General features: G+C 44.4%; 1 protein-coding gene across 2 annotated transcripts in view; it reads left to right on the top strand.

Annotated features, from left to right (window-relative positions):
• The first annotated feature begins 3,342 nt into the window (after positions 1-3,342).
• VAPB (VAMP associated protein B and C) overlaps positions 3,343-14,920 on the top strand; it is a 38,472-nt gene continuing 26,894 nt past the window's right edge. Inside the window, exon 1 of one of the 2 annotated variants that reach the window (XM_064674131.1) lies at positions 3,343-3,685. In XM_064674131.1, coding sequence (XP_064530201.1) covers positions 3,628-3,685 — 58 coding nt within the window. In that variant the 5' untranslated portion in view covers positions 3,343-3,627. The remainder of the gene's footprint in view (positions 3,686-14,920) is intronic. The other variant, XM_064674132.1, reaches the window with a different exon arrangement.

Raw genomic sequence — 14,920 nt, 5'->3', positions numbered from 1 at the left:
TGGTTCAGAGACTGGAGCTTTTCCCTGGTTTATGTATACACAGACAAAGGCAGGAGACGATCTTGTGCAAAGAAGGGATGGGGGGCAACAGCAGAGAGAATGCAGCTTTTGTGGAACACTTCCTTTCTTTGCAGCATCATGTCTGAGAAACTGCAGGCCACACACAGTCCTGTCAGCCAGGGCAAGGCCTGACAAATTCTGCCAGGGCCAAGTTATTTAATACATTGCTTTTTACCTTAGGCTGCATGAAATGTAAAATTCTTGGCTGCTTTGGCCAGGTTTCTGTCAATCAAAACCGTAAAGTGCTTTGAATATCTGCGCAGTGTCATGGGGGCCCGTCGTGCTGGGAAGGGATCCTTCTCAGTTGTTAATACAGCCAGCTGGTTGAGAGCTTGCTTTTTTTTAAACCACTGCTCTGGTGGTTTTGTGGAGCCCAAAAATAGGGAGTTGGCTACAGTTACCTTGTTTGTCTTACGTGATGCTTAAAGGATGTGCTTTTGTTGTTGCAATCTGTGATGCAGGTCGAACATGTTGAGTTAATAACAGCCTTCAAAAGCTAAGTAAACAAAAAAGTCCTGTTTCTGAACTGCTGTTTCACCTGAAAGTGTTGGATACAAGTTTTTACTAAGCAAGTGGCTGCATTTCCTATGCAGGAAACACACACAGTCATCTTTTTAACAGACCTGGGATAATTTAAAATTACTGTTACCTGCTGGTTTGAAGTTCCCTCTTAGATGTGTGCAAACTGCTTTTTGAAGAGTGTCAAATGTGTTTGTATAAGATGGCATGAATGTGCCAAAGAGAGCTTAAGAAAGGTAGACACGAGGAATGTGCTAAAATAGAGAGAAAGGCACATTTGCATGTGTTTGCATAGGGAATCTAGGGAACTAAATGCTAACCACCAGATTTGCACACACACAATGAGAATGTTTTACTTGGATCAAGTGTTTCATAGCTGTTAAGGTAGAAGTTTTTTAGCAGATAAAACTGTTCTTCAAGATTGTTGCAGTGCAAAGCTTTACAATGCTCTCCAGCATTTCCCTGCAGTGTTCAGCCCGACTTTCTCCTGTTAATCAGAAACCCACCAGGGCAACAAGTTGCCTTCTTGTGGCTGCATTGTTACAGTGAGTGCTGGCTGGGTAACAAGTGTTGCAGGTGACCTCCATGCACACCTATTTCAGTGAACCTGAGCTGCACAACACTAAATGCACACACATTATTTACATGGAACAAAAACCTGACATTCACTGGGCTTCATAAATTTTCAGCTTAAACAATGCTGCGCTTTATAAAAACTTCACCCTGGATGAAAACGTGGGCGAGTCCTTCAAACACAAGCAGGTAAGTGCCAATTATGGTAAGATGATACATCCTGGCCAACCCTTTAAGATGTGGATCATCAAACGCTTCAGGGTGTTCTTTGTACTTCTTTCAGGAAAAGCAGAACTCGGAAAGGTCTGGGCAGCAACACTTAATAGTTGTTTATTTAGGGTTTTTTATTATGTGTGACTATATGTTGTGTAAAGCTTCCTCTCTTATTCCTCACCGTTAGCTTGCAATTAACTTGCAGATATGTATAAAGCTTGTCTTTTCTACTAATTACTGGTCTAAGAATGCCTGGCTCAGAGAGAGAATGTGTCTATGACCTAAAACCTAAGAGATTAGGTGAAAGAAGATAACCTTTCCACAATATGAGCCAAGAAAGCTCTACTCCAAAATATAACTGAAGTAAATTCTCTCCTGACTTGAGAACTAAAATGTTATGATATAACCTGTAGTTTAGGCTAAAAATTAACCCCCTTCAAGTAGCAAAAATAATAAGCTAAGAACATCCAAGGCTCCAAATCTAATTAACTAAGCAAAATAGAATAGCAAGGACCTGGAAAAGAAAATGCACTCCTCTATCCTGTTGTGTGACCATCCTTTCTCCAACAGAGAAGGAATTTAGAGAAGAGCAGTATCTGAGTGTAATTCCCTGCATTGCTGAAGCTTCTAAAAATTGGTCCTGCTCTCCTGGCTGGAAGGAGTTCACAGGTTTCACTTGTATTATGCAAAACCAAGACTTATACTAAACACAGGTATGGGTTTGTTTTGGTTTGGCATGGACATCTTGGAACAAAAAAGATGAAATGGGATTGGAGGTGGTGAAGCAGATGAGCTGAAAACCAGGGATTGTCATGGACAGGAGCAGCTGAAGGGTGAGATGTAAACCCTGCAGATGTGCTCAGTGTATGTCACTGTCCTGCTCAGGGGTGTTAATCTTAACATATTTTTATTCACCTCTCATCTGTTTGCTCATCAGCCCTGATTAGGATCCAACATAACTGGGTACTTTGAGTTGCTATTCTTTGGAAGCTTTTTATCTCTGCAAATGGCATCTCCTCCAGAAGTCCTGTTTATAATATATAAAGGTCAGTTGCCTAATGAATACTTCTTGGTGTATAGAAATTACCAGTTTTTAAACCAGCATGTTTCTGCTGGTACCAGGGGCACCCCAAACTCCTGCCTCTGACAGGTTACAGCAACGCTTCATAAACTCTTAGGAACTTTTCAAATGTTTAAAACAACCTGAGAAGAGAGGGGAGGAAAAAAAAAAAGCAAACTGTTACTGTAATTACACTGGCCTAAGGCTATCAATAAACCAAGCTGTAAATTTAAAACAAAATATTTTAAACCACTGGAGTAAAAGCCAAACAAAACTAAATGCAAATGAAACAATCCCCAAAACACAACAACCAAAAAACACCTCAAACCAAACAAACAAAAGCCCTAAGGAAAAACCCAAATGCAGTTAAGAAAAGGGAGGGAGGATGTCTTAAAATCGCTGAGACGACGTGAAATTCTGGTTTTATTTATTAAAAAGCGAGCGTTTCCTGTGCCTTGATGCCCGTTCCCAGGGCTGCCCTGGTCCCTCACCCGGACCTGCCCCGGGGTGTCCCCGCACGGAGCAGCTTCTGGAGCTCCGGGAGCTCCTCCTTCTCCCGGGGGCGCTTCCCTTCCCCTGCCTGTGCCTGGCCGAAGGCGCTGGAAGCCAGGCAGGGCCGGCGATGTGCCCGAGGGCTGGCCCTGCAGCCCCGAGGCCACACGGCACACAGGCCTACAGTAACGCTGCTTCTCGGCAACAAGAGGATTCGAGTACAAATCACGATTTCCAGCGGCGATTAAACACCAATTAGACCCCTTTCTTCCCGCAAGGCTCCCGCAGCCGGAGCAGCGCCCGGGAGCGGAGGCGCGGAGCCTCCCCCGCGTCCCCTCACGGCGGGGCCGGGCCCCACGTCAGCCGCCGCCGCAGCCTCTCCGCGGGCCCCTCGGTGCTGCATCGTCCCGCCCTCCGCCCGCCCTGCCCGGGCAGCGTGTGCGCCGGAGCCGCCGCCCCACCGCGCCGCCCGCTGTCCCCGCTCCGCCGCCGGCACAGCGAGAAAACGAGCAGCCGGGACAGGGTGAACCAGAACCCCCTGGGAGGGTGAATCAGTGCCCGGCCGAGGGGTGAACAACCAGCCGGGCGCGCCCCCCGCCCGCCTTCCCTCCTCCCTCCCTTCCTCCCTCCCCTCTTCCTTCCCCTCCCTCCCCGTCCCTTCCTCTCTCCGCCTGGTGCCGCCACCGCCGAGGAGGAGGAGGAGGAGGAACATGGCGAAAGCGGAGCAGGTCCTCAGCCTCGAACCGCAGCACGAGCTCAAATTCAAAGGTAGGAGGCGGCCGCCGCCATCCCCCGCTCGCCGCCGCTCCCCGCGCCGGGCGGGCGGCGCGGCCGCGCTCCGGCCCCGCTCCCCGGCAGCCATTTTCCGGGGGCCGGGCACCGCCGGCAGATAAAATGTCCTTCAGCGCCGCGCCCTCGCCCCGCCGGGCCCCCTCAGCCCCGCGGGGGTCCCCCCGGGCCGCCCTCCCGTCTCCGCGGGCGGCTGCGGCAGCGCCCAGCGCGGCCCGGGGACACGGCGCGGGGGGGTCCCGGCCGCCGCCTGCGCAGGGAACACCCGCTCCCCCCGCGCTGACCTTCCCCGGGGCAGCGCCCGGCAGGGCGGGGACCCCCCCGGGGAGCGCCCGGACCGGGGGGTTCCCCGGGCACCCGCTGCCCTGCCCGGGGGTGTGAGCGGCCCCGGCCGAGGGATCTGGTGCTCAATGTAGGACAGCGGTGGGACTGGGAACCCACTGTCACAAACCCTGGGAATGGGTAAAGGGCTCAGCCAAAAGGAAAGAGCAGGAAATTTCTGCCTCTGATGCTGTTTAAGTGCGCTGTGTAGCTGTTCAATATAAAATCAGAGGGAGGGAGGATGTTGGGAATAAGGTGGTGAATGAGGATTTCTTCTTTAACATGTCCCAGTCACTGTGGGGTTGTTTCAACCTTGTCTCTCTCCAGCCTCTGGCCAGGTGCTGGGCAGCACTTCCTGCCTTTTTATGCTTATTATTATTGTTATTATAATTCAGCGAGCTATTTGGATAAATAATCTGCCTGCGTGAAAATCCGTCCTTTTTCTAAATAAAAGTCTTGAATGGGTTTGGGCTTTCGCTGGCGCTGAAATTCCTGTCTTGCAGCGTGACAGCAGGGCTGTAATACAATATTCTGGGATTACAAATAAGCATTCAGCAAGTTTATTTATGCGACCAGAGTCAGAGGTGTTTTATGGCTTTGCTTTATTTTCTGGCAAACATGCTATTTTTTAAAAATAGGGATTCATTTGTTGGCTTCCGGCAGAAACAATACTCCTTCAAAAAAAAGCTTTCATGTACATTTTCAAAAATAGGAGAGGTCTGTACCAGTTTTTATTAGTAAATATATTTGAACTAATATTATGAAATGGGTTTATCAGACAGCATGTTAATAAACACTGGGTGGAATGAATATATCTTTGTTGTAAGCTGAAGTTGTTATGGCAGCAGTATCAAACATGCTTAAGAAGGAAACTATTGTTGTTTTGACATTCTTTGTGTTAAGTATGAGCAGATGAAAATCAGCTCTTGTTCTGGATAAAGCTGCTTTCAGCAAACAAGCAAATCCAAGTTCAGGTGGGCAAAAAGTGGGGCCCTAATTGGCACTGACTTGGCTAATGAGACATAATTGTGGTTCAGGGCTTGTTTTTCTTCTTTCAGTTCAGCACAGGTAGGTATAGATCCAGTCAGACTCTGTTTTTTCTTGAAATAAAGATAGTTTGTCAGGCTGCCTTTCTTTCAGTTGAGGTTCTGGGCTAAACAACCAGTAGCCATTGAAGTTAAATCAACCAACCATAGTGACTTTAGTTGCCAGATATTTAGCCAGCAACGTATACTTCTTATAGCATAAAATGTTACTTGACTAACTGCACCTATTAAATGGCTTCGTTTCAAAGTACATTTAAATATTAATGTTCAGACAGAACATTCAGAATGCTGTGGGCAGCATTCATGTGCTTTGGCAGTACCTCTGCCTTACAGTCCTTTCTAGCAAGCAGGGCTGACCGCTGTCCTTCGTTCAGGAGAGCCCAAGTTGAAGTATTCATGGAGTAAATTCTGCTCTAAGCATTTCTTGTCCTACTGACTTTGTGATGACACACTGCCTGGTGGTAGGGCTGAAATGGTTTTGTCACCTTAGCGAATAGTTGCATTTATTTCCAGAGCATTGCTTGGCCCCCTGCGAGTAGATCCAGACTGGCAGAGGTCATGGAGCTGCTGACTGGTCTGGGTGTGCTTCCTCATGGTGTGCACTGAAAGGTCTCCTGCTTAATGTAGGAAAATGAGATAGGACTGTGAACCAAGTGTCTCAAACTCTGGAAATGGATAAATGGCTTAATCAAAATGCAGACAGGTAGAAAAGGCAGAAAATTGTTACAGCTCGTGCTGTTTGAGTGCTCTGTGTAGCTCTTCAATATAAAATCTAGAGGGAGGATGTTGGGAATAAGTGAATGAGGATTTCTTCTCTAACATGTCCCAGTCACTGTGGGGTTGCAACCATCTCTCTCTTGGCCTCCACTTTCACTTGTAAAGGGTTGAAGACCTTTTTAAAGCAGCTTTTTTAGCCCCTTGGTTTGCAGCGAACCTTCTAAATTCGGCTGGAGGTCTGTTTCAAAATACCGTGCTTGTGTCTTGTTTGAAAAAAATATCAAAGGAGTTTTTCATGCTGGAATTATTTTTTTTTTTTCACAGCATGTGAACATGAGCAGGGGTTGTCTTTCCTCCCGCCTTGCATCTCCTCCACCATAGCACACCCGCTCCAAAATAGCAGCAGCATGTGCTGTGCTGAAATGCAGCTGCGAGTCGTGGGAGGCTGGACACCATTAGGTGCCTGGAGGTGCCCGTTTCCCTGGTCTTTGATGCCATGTGAAACAGGAGCTTCACTGCCTTCAGTGGCTTCCTTCACTTCTTGGTTGTTGTAGATCTGCAGCCCAGGGGAGAAATCATCCAACTAAAGGTTTACACCTCAGACTGTATTGGTAACAAAGGGTGACAAACACCACTGTTATACATGACATTTATGTTTATGTTTCCCCTTTTTTTTTCTTCTGTTTTCTTTTTCTTTTTTAACCTAAGAGATAAAGTCAAACAATCTGCCAAGAACTTATTGCAACATTCAAGGCTCTGACTTTAGGAACTGCTAGATTTAAACTTGGACAGGGATACGTGGAATTGTGGCCCCTGTTGCCTGGTGCTGTGTGATACAGCGTTAGTGCCATGCTCGTGCTGCAGGCATTGCCTCCTGCACCTCACAGGAGGGCAGGCCAGCCTGTCCTTTCAGCCCATGGGGAATAGAGATCAGCTGTTTAATGTCAGCAAGTAAAATTCTGTTAAAATATAGCCTGCTTCAAAACGTGCCTGGGTCTGTGGTGTTTGAGGTGCCGCTGGACTCTTTGCAGACACGGTGTCTGGGCAGGGCTGTTCAGGAGGGGTCGCACAGAACAGAGGGGCTGTAGGCTCAGGGACGTTTCAGGAGCGTTTTTGGAGGTTTGCTCCAGGTTAGGCTGGACTTATGACTCAGCACTCTGTCCGTGCTCCCCAAGTGGCTCACGGCAGTACTGCCAAACAGGGATTAGTGCCTCGCAAAACTCTGCGAGTCACTGCCAGTTGGAAATGCAGGTTCCTGTCCCCAGTTCGTGATTTCACACCTATGCAAAATGTCACTGTGTAGCTTTGCTTTCTGCAAAGGGCACAATAATACACCAGAACGGCCAATCCTCTGCAGTCCTAATAGGAGGGATTCAGACTTGGCCTGGAGCCTAGAGTTGGTTCCAAGCTGTCACTTGTCACTGGCTCAAGTGCATCCCCTGGGTACATCAGAGCTGCAGCCCAAAGGTGTGGCCTTGGCCTGTGTAATATGCTCGGTCCAACAGTGTATCTGCAACAGTGTAAGTGTTCAATATTTAGTATTTAGCCCCAGTCCCATGCAGTTTGTGTAACCTGCAGTACCGTGGTTGGGTGGTGCCACTCCCTGACGAGACATCTGAGCTCCTGCAGATCAGGCTGTGTAAAGGGGAGATCTGGACATTGCAGTGCAAGTGTGCAAAGCCTCCTGGATCCCACAGGAATGTCCCATTCCTACCAGATACCAGGGGAAGGCTCTTCAATCCGGCAGCCCAATAATGTTTGGGATGTAAGATCAGTGTTTACTGAGCCTGCAGTTGCCAAGTCTCAGAGCAGGGGTTGAGGACTTGGTCACACATTGCTGCTGGGCCATATAGTTCTGCCTCCACCCCTGTCCTGATCCATCAGGGATGATTGAACACTCCTGCACTGAAGGTATTGGGAGGGATTTAACTCTTTTTCTGTTCTGTACTGGATAAATAGGGATTTCTAGTCACTGCCACAGGAACAGGCCATGTTTAAGGATGTAAAATACTGACAGTGTTGTAAGAAGTTGCCTGTTTAGTGTAATAAATATGCATCTTTTAAGCTGAAAATTTACATGCTGTTTTCTTTAAACTCTTAGAGCCCTCCTGGTATTTATTGACAGCAGAATGGCAGTCAGTGCTAGGATTTCTTTACTCTTTGAAGGCTGCTGTGCCATTGGCTCTCTACTTTTCTGCTGAAAAATGTACCAGCCCATGCTTCCCTCTATCTGGCCTGATTCTGAGTAAAATCATTATTACTGAATTAAATACAACTAAACCTTTGCATCTCTCTACATATTCGAATTTGATTATCAAGTTACAGGCTTAAAAAGAGTATTTAAATAAAAGGCAACTTCCTAAATCTAAACAAATCTAACCCAAAATGTAGCCCAGTTTCCAAACAAAATCAGTCCTTCTCTGGTGCAGTTCATGTTATGCTCACTTTTCTTGCAGCTTAGCTAAAATCAAAAACTTATTGTATTAAGTGTTAGTTTATTTGTATACTGAATTATTCTGATTTCACGTGCTCCATTAGTTTTATAATTACTTCAGTGCTTTGCATAGACCCTTCACTTTAAAAGAGAGGTATTTGAAGAAAAATACCTGGAGGCAAAAGCACAATAGTGATGCACTGGGAGTGTCTTACAACACATCTCATTTTTTTGAAAGGTGGAATAAGTTGAAGATTATGCTTCTTTTGAGCTTCCTTAATCTGCTGCTGTCCTGTGCACTAACAGCTCCACTGGGAAAGGGGACAGGAATTGTACATGTGGGGACTAACAGAAACTTGGAGTAGGATGGTTGGAGCACCAAATAACAACTGAGATGTGTGAAGCAGTCAAGGAGGTTTAACTGTATCTTCTGTTAAATTTAATTAATGTATTTAGGTCTCCCAAGACTATTTCCAAAAATACCACAATCTGCTTGAAGGCTTTGGCCAATGTGATTTATGGGTTAAGGACTTTTGAATAATTTTGTACTGCATAGATTTTGAGAATTCCAGATGAAGTTATGAGCATTAATGGGATCAAAGTATTACTGTTTCAGGGAAAGACCTAATGCAGTGATAAAATTTGTTATTTGGCCATTGTTTCTCTTAGTTTTATGTGATTTTGTGTTTGAAGTATGACCAGCTGCTTGCCTTTACTGTAAGGGAAGGGACACACATATTCCTAACTTGCTGTTCCTTGGGAATCCATGTTTGTGCATGGATTTTCAGCTCACTTTGAGCTGTGGAACCATTGCAATGAGACATGAAAAAGTTTGTCGAGTTTGTTATTTAAAGCTCATCAGGGTGGCGGATTGCCAGTGGCTGGTGGGATGTGACCTCTATTCATCACTTCAGAAGATAGGACTGATAACAAATTATATTGAAAATACACATCTAAGAAGTGGCTGTCTCAAGCCCTGGGAACGTGGCTGTCATGGCAAAATAGAGGCCCAGTTAATGTATCAGAGTGGATGCAGGTTCACACTGGTGCTTAGCAGTAAATTGTATTTCCCAGCTGCTCCCCTGCATGTGCAATGTCCTATCACCCGTGAAAGAGGAATATGGAGTAGGAATTTGCCACAGGAGTTTCTGATAGTTCCTTCTCACTGGAAAATAAATTATTACCTATTTTTTCCTCACTGCACAGGTTTTATAAATTAAAAGCTTATGTAGTCATGCAGTGCTTTATTTCTTTTAAAACTGGTCAGCTGCCTCTGAATACAAGAGTGAATTTTGTTTAATTGCTCTCTAATTCAGAATTAGGACTGTTAAGAATTCAAGTACAAACCTTTAAATAGATTGTCAGATCTGTTTTGAAACTCAACTGGAAAAAAAGCATCATCACCATAGCAAATGATCCAACTTCATGAGCTCAGGTCAGCTTACATCCATGAACAAATACCCAATTTTAAAAGCAGCTTAATTTGTTGTATGCAGCCAGCTCTGGAAGGTATTGATTGCATCAAATGAGTTTGGAATCAAATGAGCAACTTCTGCATATGTTATAATGCAATTTTTGTAGAAAACTGGGCGAGTGAGGGTTTGTCTTGTTTCTGAGGGCCCCTCACCACAGCTTTCTGCCCAGCTGAGGGTGCAGGAATCAAATGACCCTTGCTAATTCTGCCCTCATCTTGCAGTCACACTCATTTTCTACTATCTTGTTACCATATTGGTCTTGTATTTGCTGCCTGCTGGGAACAGCTAATAACTACTGAATGCATTTCATAGTCAGTACAATAACAGCCTTTTTTACTTTCCCTGTCACTGTGGCTGCTTGGCTTTGAAAGCTTTATTGATGGTGTTTGCAACAAGTTCTGTTTGTGGTCACAGCTGTTGTTTCAGGCTTAAATTTCATCTTTGTGTTTGTAAGGAACGTGAGCTTTAACATTATCATCCTGCTGCTGCAAGTTGTTTGTTTGGCTTTTTTTCTCTAAGTAAATCCTCCCTGATTAGGTCAGGAACTCTTCCCAGTTAGACCTCTCTGGATGAGGGACTCTGGCACTGCTGTGGCAGCTCCTACCAGGAGGAACATTGAAGGCTCCTTTCATTGTCTTCCTGTGTCATGACCAGAGGCAGAAAGGAAGCCTATTTTACGTACAGATATGAATATTTAAGTACCAGGCTGTCTAAGCTGGGGGCCAGACTCATGCTAAATCTCTTCCTCTGGTGTTTGACCCAGTATTTATTGGACATAAAAATGCTCTCAGACCTGCTTTGTAGCCCGAGTGTCAGTGGGGGCATATAGGATGTTTTCTGAGATGTCTGGGATGTTGTTGAATTTAAAACTTGGCCTGCTGGGCAACCTTTCCTAAAGAGGGGTTTGTGCCATCGGTCTGGAACAGCTGTCACAGTCTTGCTGCCATTGAAAATGTGTGCAGAGCAAATCACCATTTCCATGTTGAATTCAGTGCAGGGTTAAAATGCACATGGACCGAAGTGATTCCGTGTTTACACCAGCAACAGTCCAGACCTAGAGCTGAGAGAGTCTGTCCTTTCTGTATTAGAGCAGTTCTGAGAATTGCTTACTTCATCTGTAATTCTTCTGGCCTCAAAAACATCTGTACAGTTTGGGTTCTGCTGCTGCCTGCAGTACTTATCCCACGTTATTATAAATACTTCATGAAAATAATCTCTTTACTAAACTTCTTTCGTGTCTAGTTCTCCGAGCTGTAAACGAAGTCCCTCATACCATGGGGCATGGATTAAAGATTTTATCATTCTAAATTTAATCCTGTTTTCTTGGTTGGTTTCCACGACTGGTGGAAAAATAGAGAAGGGGGAGGTTTGCCTGGTGATCCAGTTACTTAGGATGCAGATTATAAAATCATGTAGGTGGGGGGATCACTATGGAGCCAAATCTTATGTTTTTGAAAGCAATTTAAAAGGCCTAATTCAAATTAGTTGTGCTTCTAGAAGGCATGTCAAATGACTATGTCATTCTTTAACAAAAAAAAAATGGCACTTCTTTGTTTTTCTCAAGACTACTCCTTTCCATGGAACCAGTTACTTCATCCTTATTATCCTTATTGGTGCTTCCAGTGCTTCTCCCAGCAGTTCACCCTCTCCCTTGTGCAGTTTCATGTGTGTTGGATGTTGATATTTGCAACTGCTGCTTCTTGTGATATGGGAATTAACAATTTATTTTGAATCCTCTCAAAATATTTGCATTTCCTCAGGTCTGTAGTGTCTCCTCTTCTGGCCTTCCTACATTTTAACCAGAGTAGGAGCAAAGATGTAAGGGCAGGAAGATTTATTTTTTTTTTCCTTTATTTTTATACAGCTGGTTTTACACTGTGTTTACTGGTGTCATACAGTGGTGCAGATGATCGCTGAATCATGGAATTGTTTAGATTGGAAAAGACAGAAGTTTAGGTTTGAGGAACACAACTTGACATTTGTTCTATGCCAGACTGTAAAAGATGTGAGGCATTGTTTTTTCAGATAAAGTTTTCTCACTGCTTCTGACTAAATATCTGATTTGGTTTGGGGTTTTTTCCTTTGATCCTGAAAGTACAGTTAATAGGATAGTTTTCAAGTGGCTCCCCTGAAATATATCTTGCTAAATTCAGGTTTCCTTCCTTATTTGTAGCTATAAATAGTATCCCACTGCCTATTTAATGTGGTTTGGGGTTTTTTTAAACTTATTAGAAAAGCAGCTGCTCTTTGTGCATCCCAAAAATCTCTAATTTTGCTTATTTCTTCTGGTATTTCCGATTTGTGCATAGTTTTGCACTTAAAATATTTGCTCATTTGCTATTTAAGTTGCACATCACATTTGTCTATTTGAAGAGTATATGTGAGCATAAAATTAGAGTAGTTAAGTTGCTCCTTCCCTTACATTTTGATGTGCATTTGAAATGGAGATTAGTGATGAAAATTAGACCAGGAAAAATTACTTTGCAAGAAAAAGTGTAGTTTGGGTTGGTGATTAAAGTCGTGATGCTTCTTCCAGAGAGACACTTTACACTGACTTCAGGCTTCAGCAGTGGTTTTGCCAGGGAGTTTTGCACATCAGCCCATCCATCATCCTGCTGCTCTCCAGTGCTGCATCCCCACTTCTCCCTGGGCTTTGTTCCAGTGTCCTGAAATCCCGGGGATGGGGCTTCAGGACAGGAAAGAGTTTTCCTGTGAGTGGCTCTGGTACATCATGGTCACTGAAACATATTCTGAGCTGTTTTCATACCTGGCGAGGGCTGGTGCGCTGATATTTGTGAGCACAGTAATACAATCTGTTTGCTGCTAAAAGGCTCTGAAAGCACAGTTGAAACAGAGATACACCTCTAAAAGCTCACCAAGGCTGCTCTCAGGCTCTTGTTTGTGCAGAAATGTGTTTGCAGTTTAGGAGGTGGAGAAAACATTTCGTGTTGTGTGATTAAGTTCACTGTAAGTCATGTTTGGGTGTAATAAACCTCTAAAGGGATCAGCTGGGAAAAAACAAATGACACTGGTACCAAAATTACGTGAAGGACATATTCCTGTGTTTCTCTTGGCAAGCTTATGTGTGGCCTCTCAGTTCTTAAAACTGTCAAGTCAGACTGTTAATGATCCTCAGAGGGATAAAGGTGACAAAAATTATGTGCTAATAGATACCCTGAAAATAGTCTTCAGTCTCATGTTTGTTGGGGTTTTGGGTTTTTTTCCTCATTAAGCATGAGGCACACTCAGAAAAATAATTTATGCCAAAAAAGGCCAGAGGAGGACACTGATTAATCCATCCAAATGGAATAACTTACTGCCAGCCTTGCTCCAGCTTTGGCATCTGGATCATGTAATTTTGTTGGATTTCTGCATCTTGGGTTTTTTCTCCCTCTTAGGTCACTTTATTGATTACACACTTCTTAAAAAAATCGCTCCACTGCATCAGCTATTGCATGGGGAGTGATTTGGATGTTGCTTCTATTTCTGTAATGTATTTTTCATCAAGGTATCTACTGCTTGACACAGCAGAAGTGGAAGCGACCACTTCCCTTCGAGGGCTCTCTCGGGTGAGGAGGTGGGTGCTGGGAGTAAAGCCATTGATTCCCCGGGGTGGGGGGTTCCAACTAATTCCTTCTGAAATCTCAGCTGAGCTTGAAAGGTTGGCAAGTGGTTTACACAAGGATTTGTCTTAAAAATAATTACCAAATTTGGAGTTGTTGGGGCCCTCTCAGTGAGTTCCTTGTGAAATCAGATGTTTGTGCAACACAGGCTCTTCTTCTCATTTTTTGACTTCTTCGATTTCCAAAGTTGCGGATGCTCCCTTAATTATGAATGTCTCCAGAGCCAGATGATGATGATGATTAAAACTTGGCACACAGTACTTTTTAAAACACTAATCTTCACAAGATTCTGTGTAATTAGGTAAGTATTCTCCTGACTTTACGGAGAGGGAAACTATAAGGGTCCAAACCTGCTTCTGTTTTGGAGTTGCTGTCAACTCTTAAGGCTCTTAATAGCAGAAGATCAAGCCCTTAAGTGATTTGTCTAAAGACAAGTAAGATGGTGGGAGAGTTTGATTGGATCTTGGGTGTTCTTGATTCACAGGCACCTGGCTGATAGCTCAAGATGTCTTGCTTGACATTTCAGCTCTTTTCATCTTAGTGTTTATCGTCAAAGGTCATCAGCTTTATATATAACTTTAAAAAGAAGCAAACAGTAAGTCAAGTTCTTCACCTGTTATTGAGCCCTCTTGCACATCACTAGTGGTTTTATTTTGCCTGTCTCTCTAATGCTGATAGACATCCACAGAAATGAAATGGGAGAAATTGAGGAAATAAAATGAAATCACTTGGTACTGTCAGAGGCACAGTAAAGGAGCAACTCAGATGTGAAGATGAGAAAAGTGGCAAGTAGAAAGACAGAAATAGTCAGATGGAGAGATGGCTGTTTTGGGAAGGGAACCTCAAGTATCACATTCAGCCTCACCCTCTCCACTTGCACATGAAGGGTCAGTGTGGCCCTTTTCACCAAGTGAGTTATGCTCCATGTGGATGGACATCTCCTGGTCGTGTGTGGGATTTGGGCTCTTGAGAGTAGTCACAAAAGAGTTTAGCTTTCCCCTTCCCTGGTTTCCACCATCTCCCTTAATAAAGATTCCTTGGTTACCTTTCTATGGCTGATTAATGTGTCAGGTGGTTAATGAATTTCCTCTGACACATCAGTGGGATTAAACCATGGTGAAATACATCCTTCCCCTCCTATTATTGCATTCCACTGCTCCCCACAAAGGAAGTACAAGAGAGGTTATCTCACTAGAAGCTCTGCCTGTATTTCTGGCTGTTTCCAATTACCTTGCTCTAGGGTATGTGTCTGTGGTGAGCTGGAGTGGCAAAAGTTCTTTAAGGAAAGATGCTGAAAGTGCATCTAAAACACTCTGGGAGGAGCACGGGCAGCTGGATGAGAATTTACCCTTAGTCTTGTGGGTCAATGGGTGCCAGTTGAACATGGCTACAATTCTGTCAAGTAATCCTGCAAGGCTTTTCTCTGAAAAGTTCACTAAATTTTTTAGGGGATGCCTGGCTTTAAACAGATGAGAATTTGCCCACAGAAATAATGCATGTGCCTTAATTACTTTCAACAGCTATGCCAACACGAGTGTGACTGCAGTGCCTATGGCTGGATGTGCTTGCTGGCTTTAACCTGCTAACTGTGAGACCTT

The sequence above is a fragment of the Pseudopipra pipra genome, chromosome 17 (genome assembly GCF_036250125.1).
Source record: "Pseudopipra pipra isolate bDixPip1 chromosome 17, bDixPip1.hap1, whole genome shotgun sequence".
In the NCBI taxonomy this organism is placed as follows: Eukaryota; Metazoa; Chordata; class Aves; order Passeriformes; family Pipridae; genus Pseudopipra; species Pseudopipra pipra.
The sequence above is the reverse complement of the archived record's forward strand: the minus strand, read 5'-3'. Positions and strand labels throughout refer to the sequence as shown.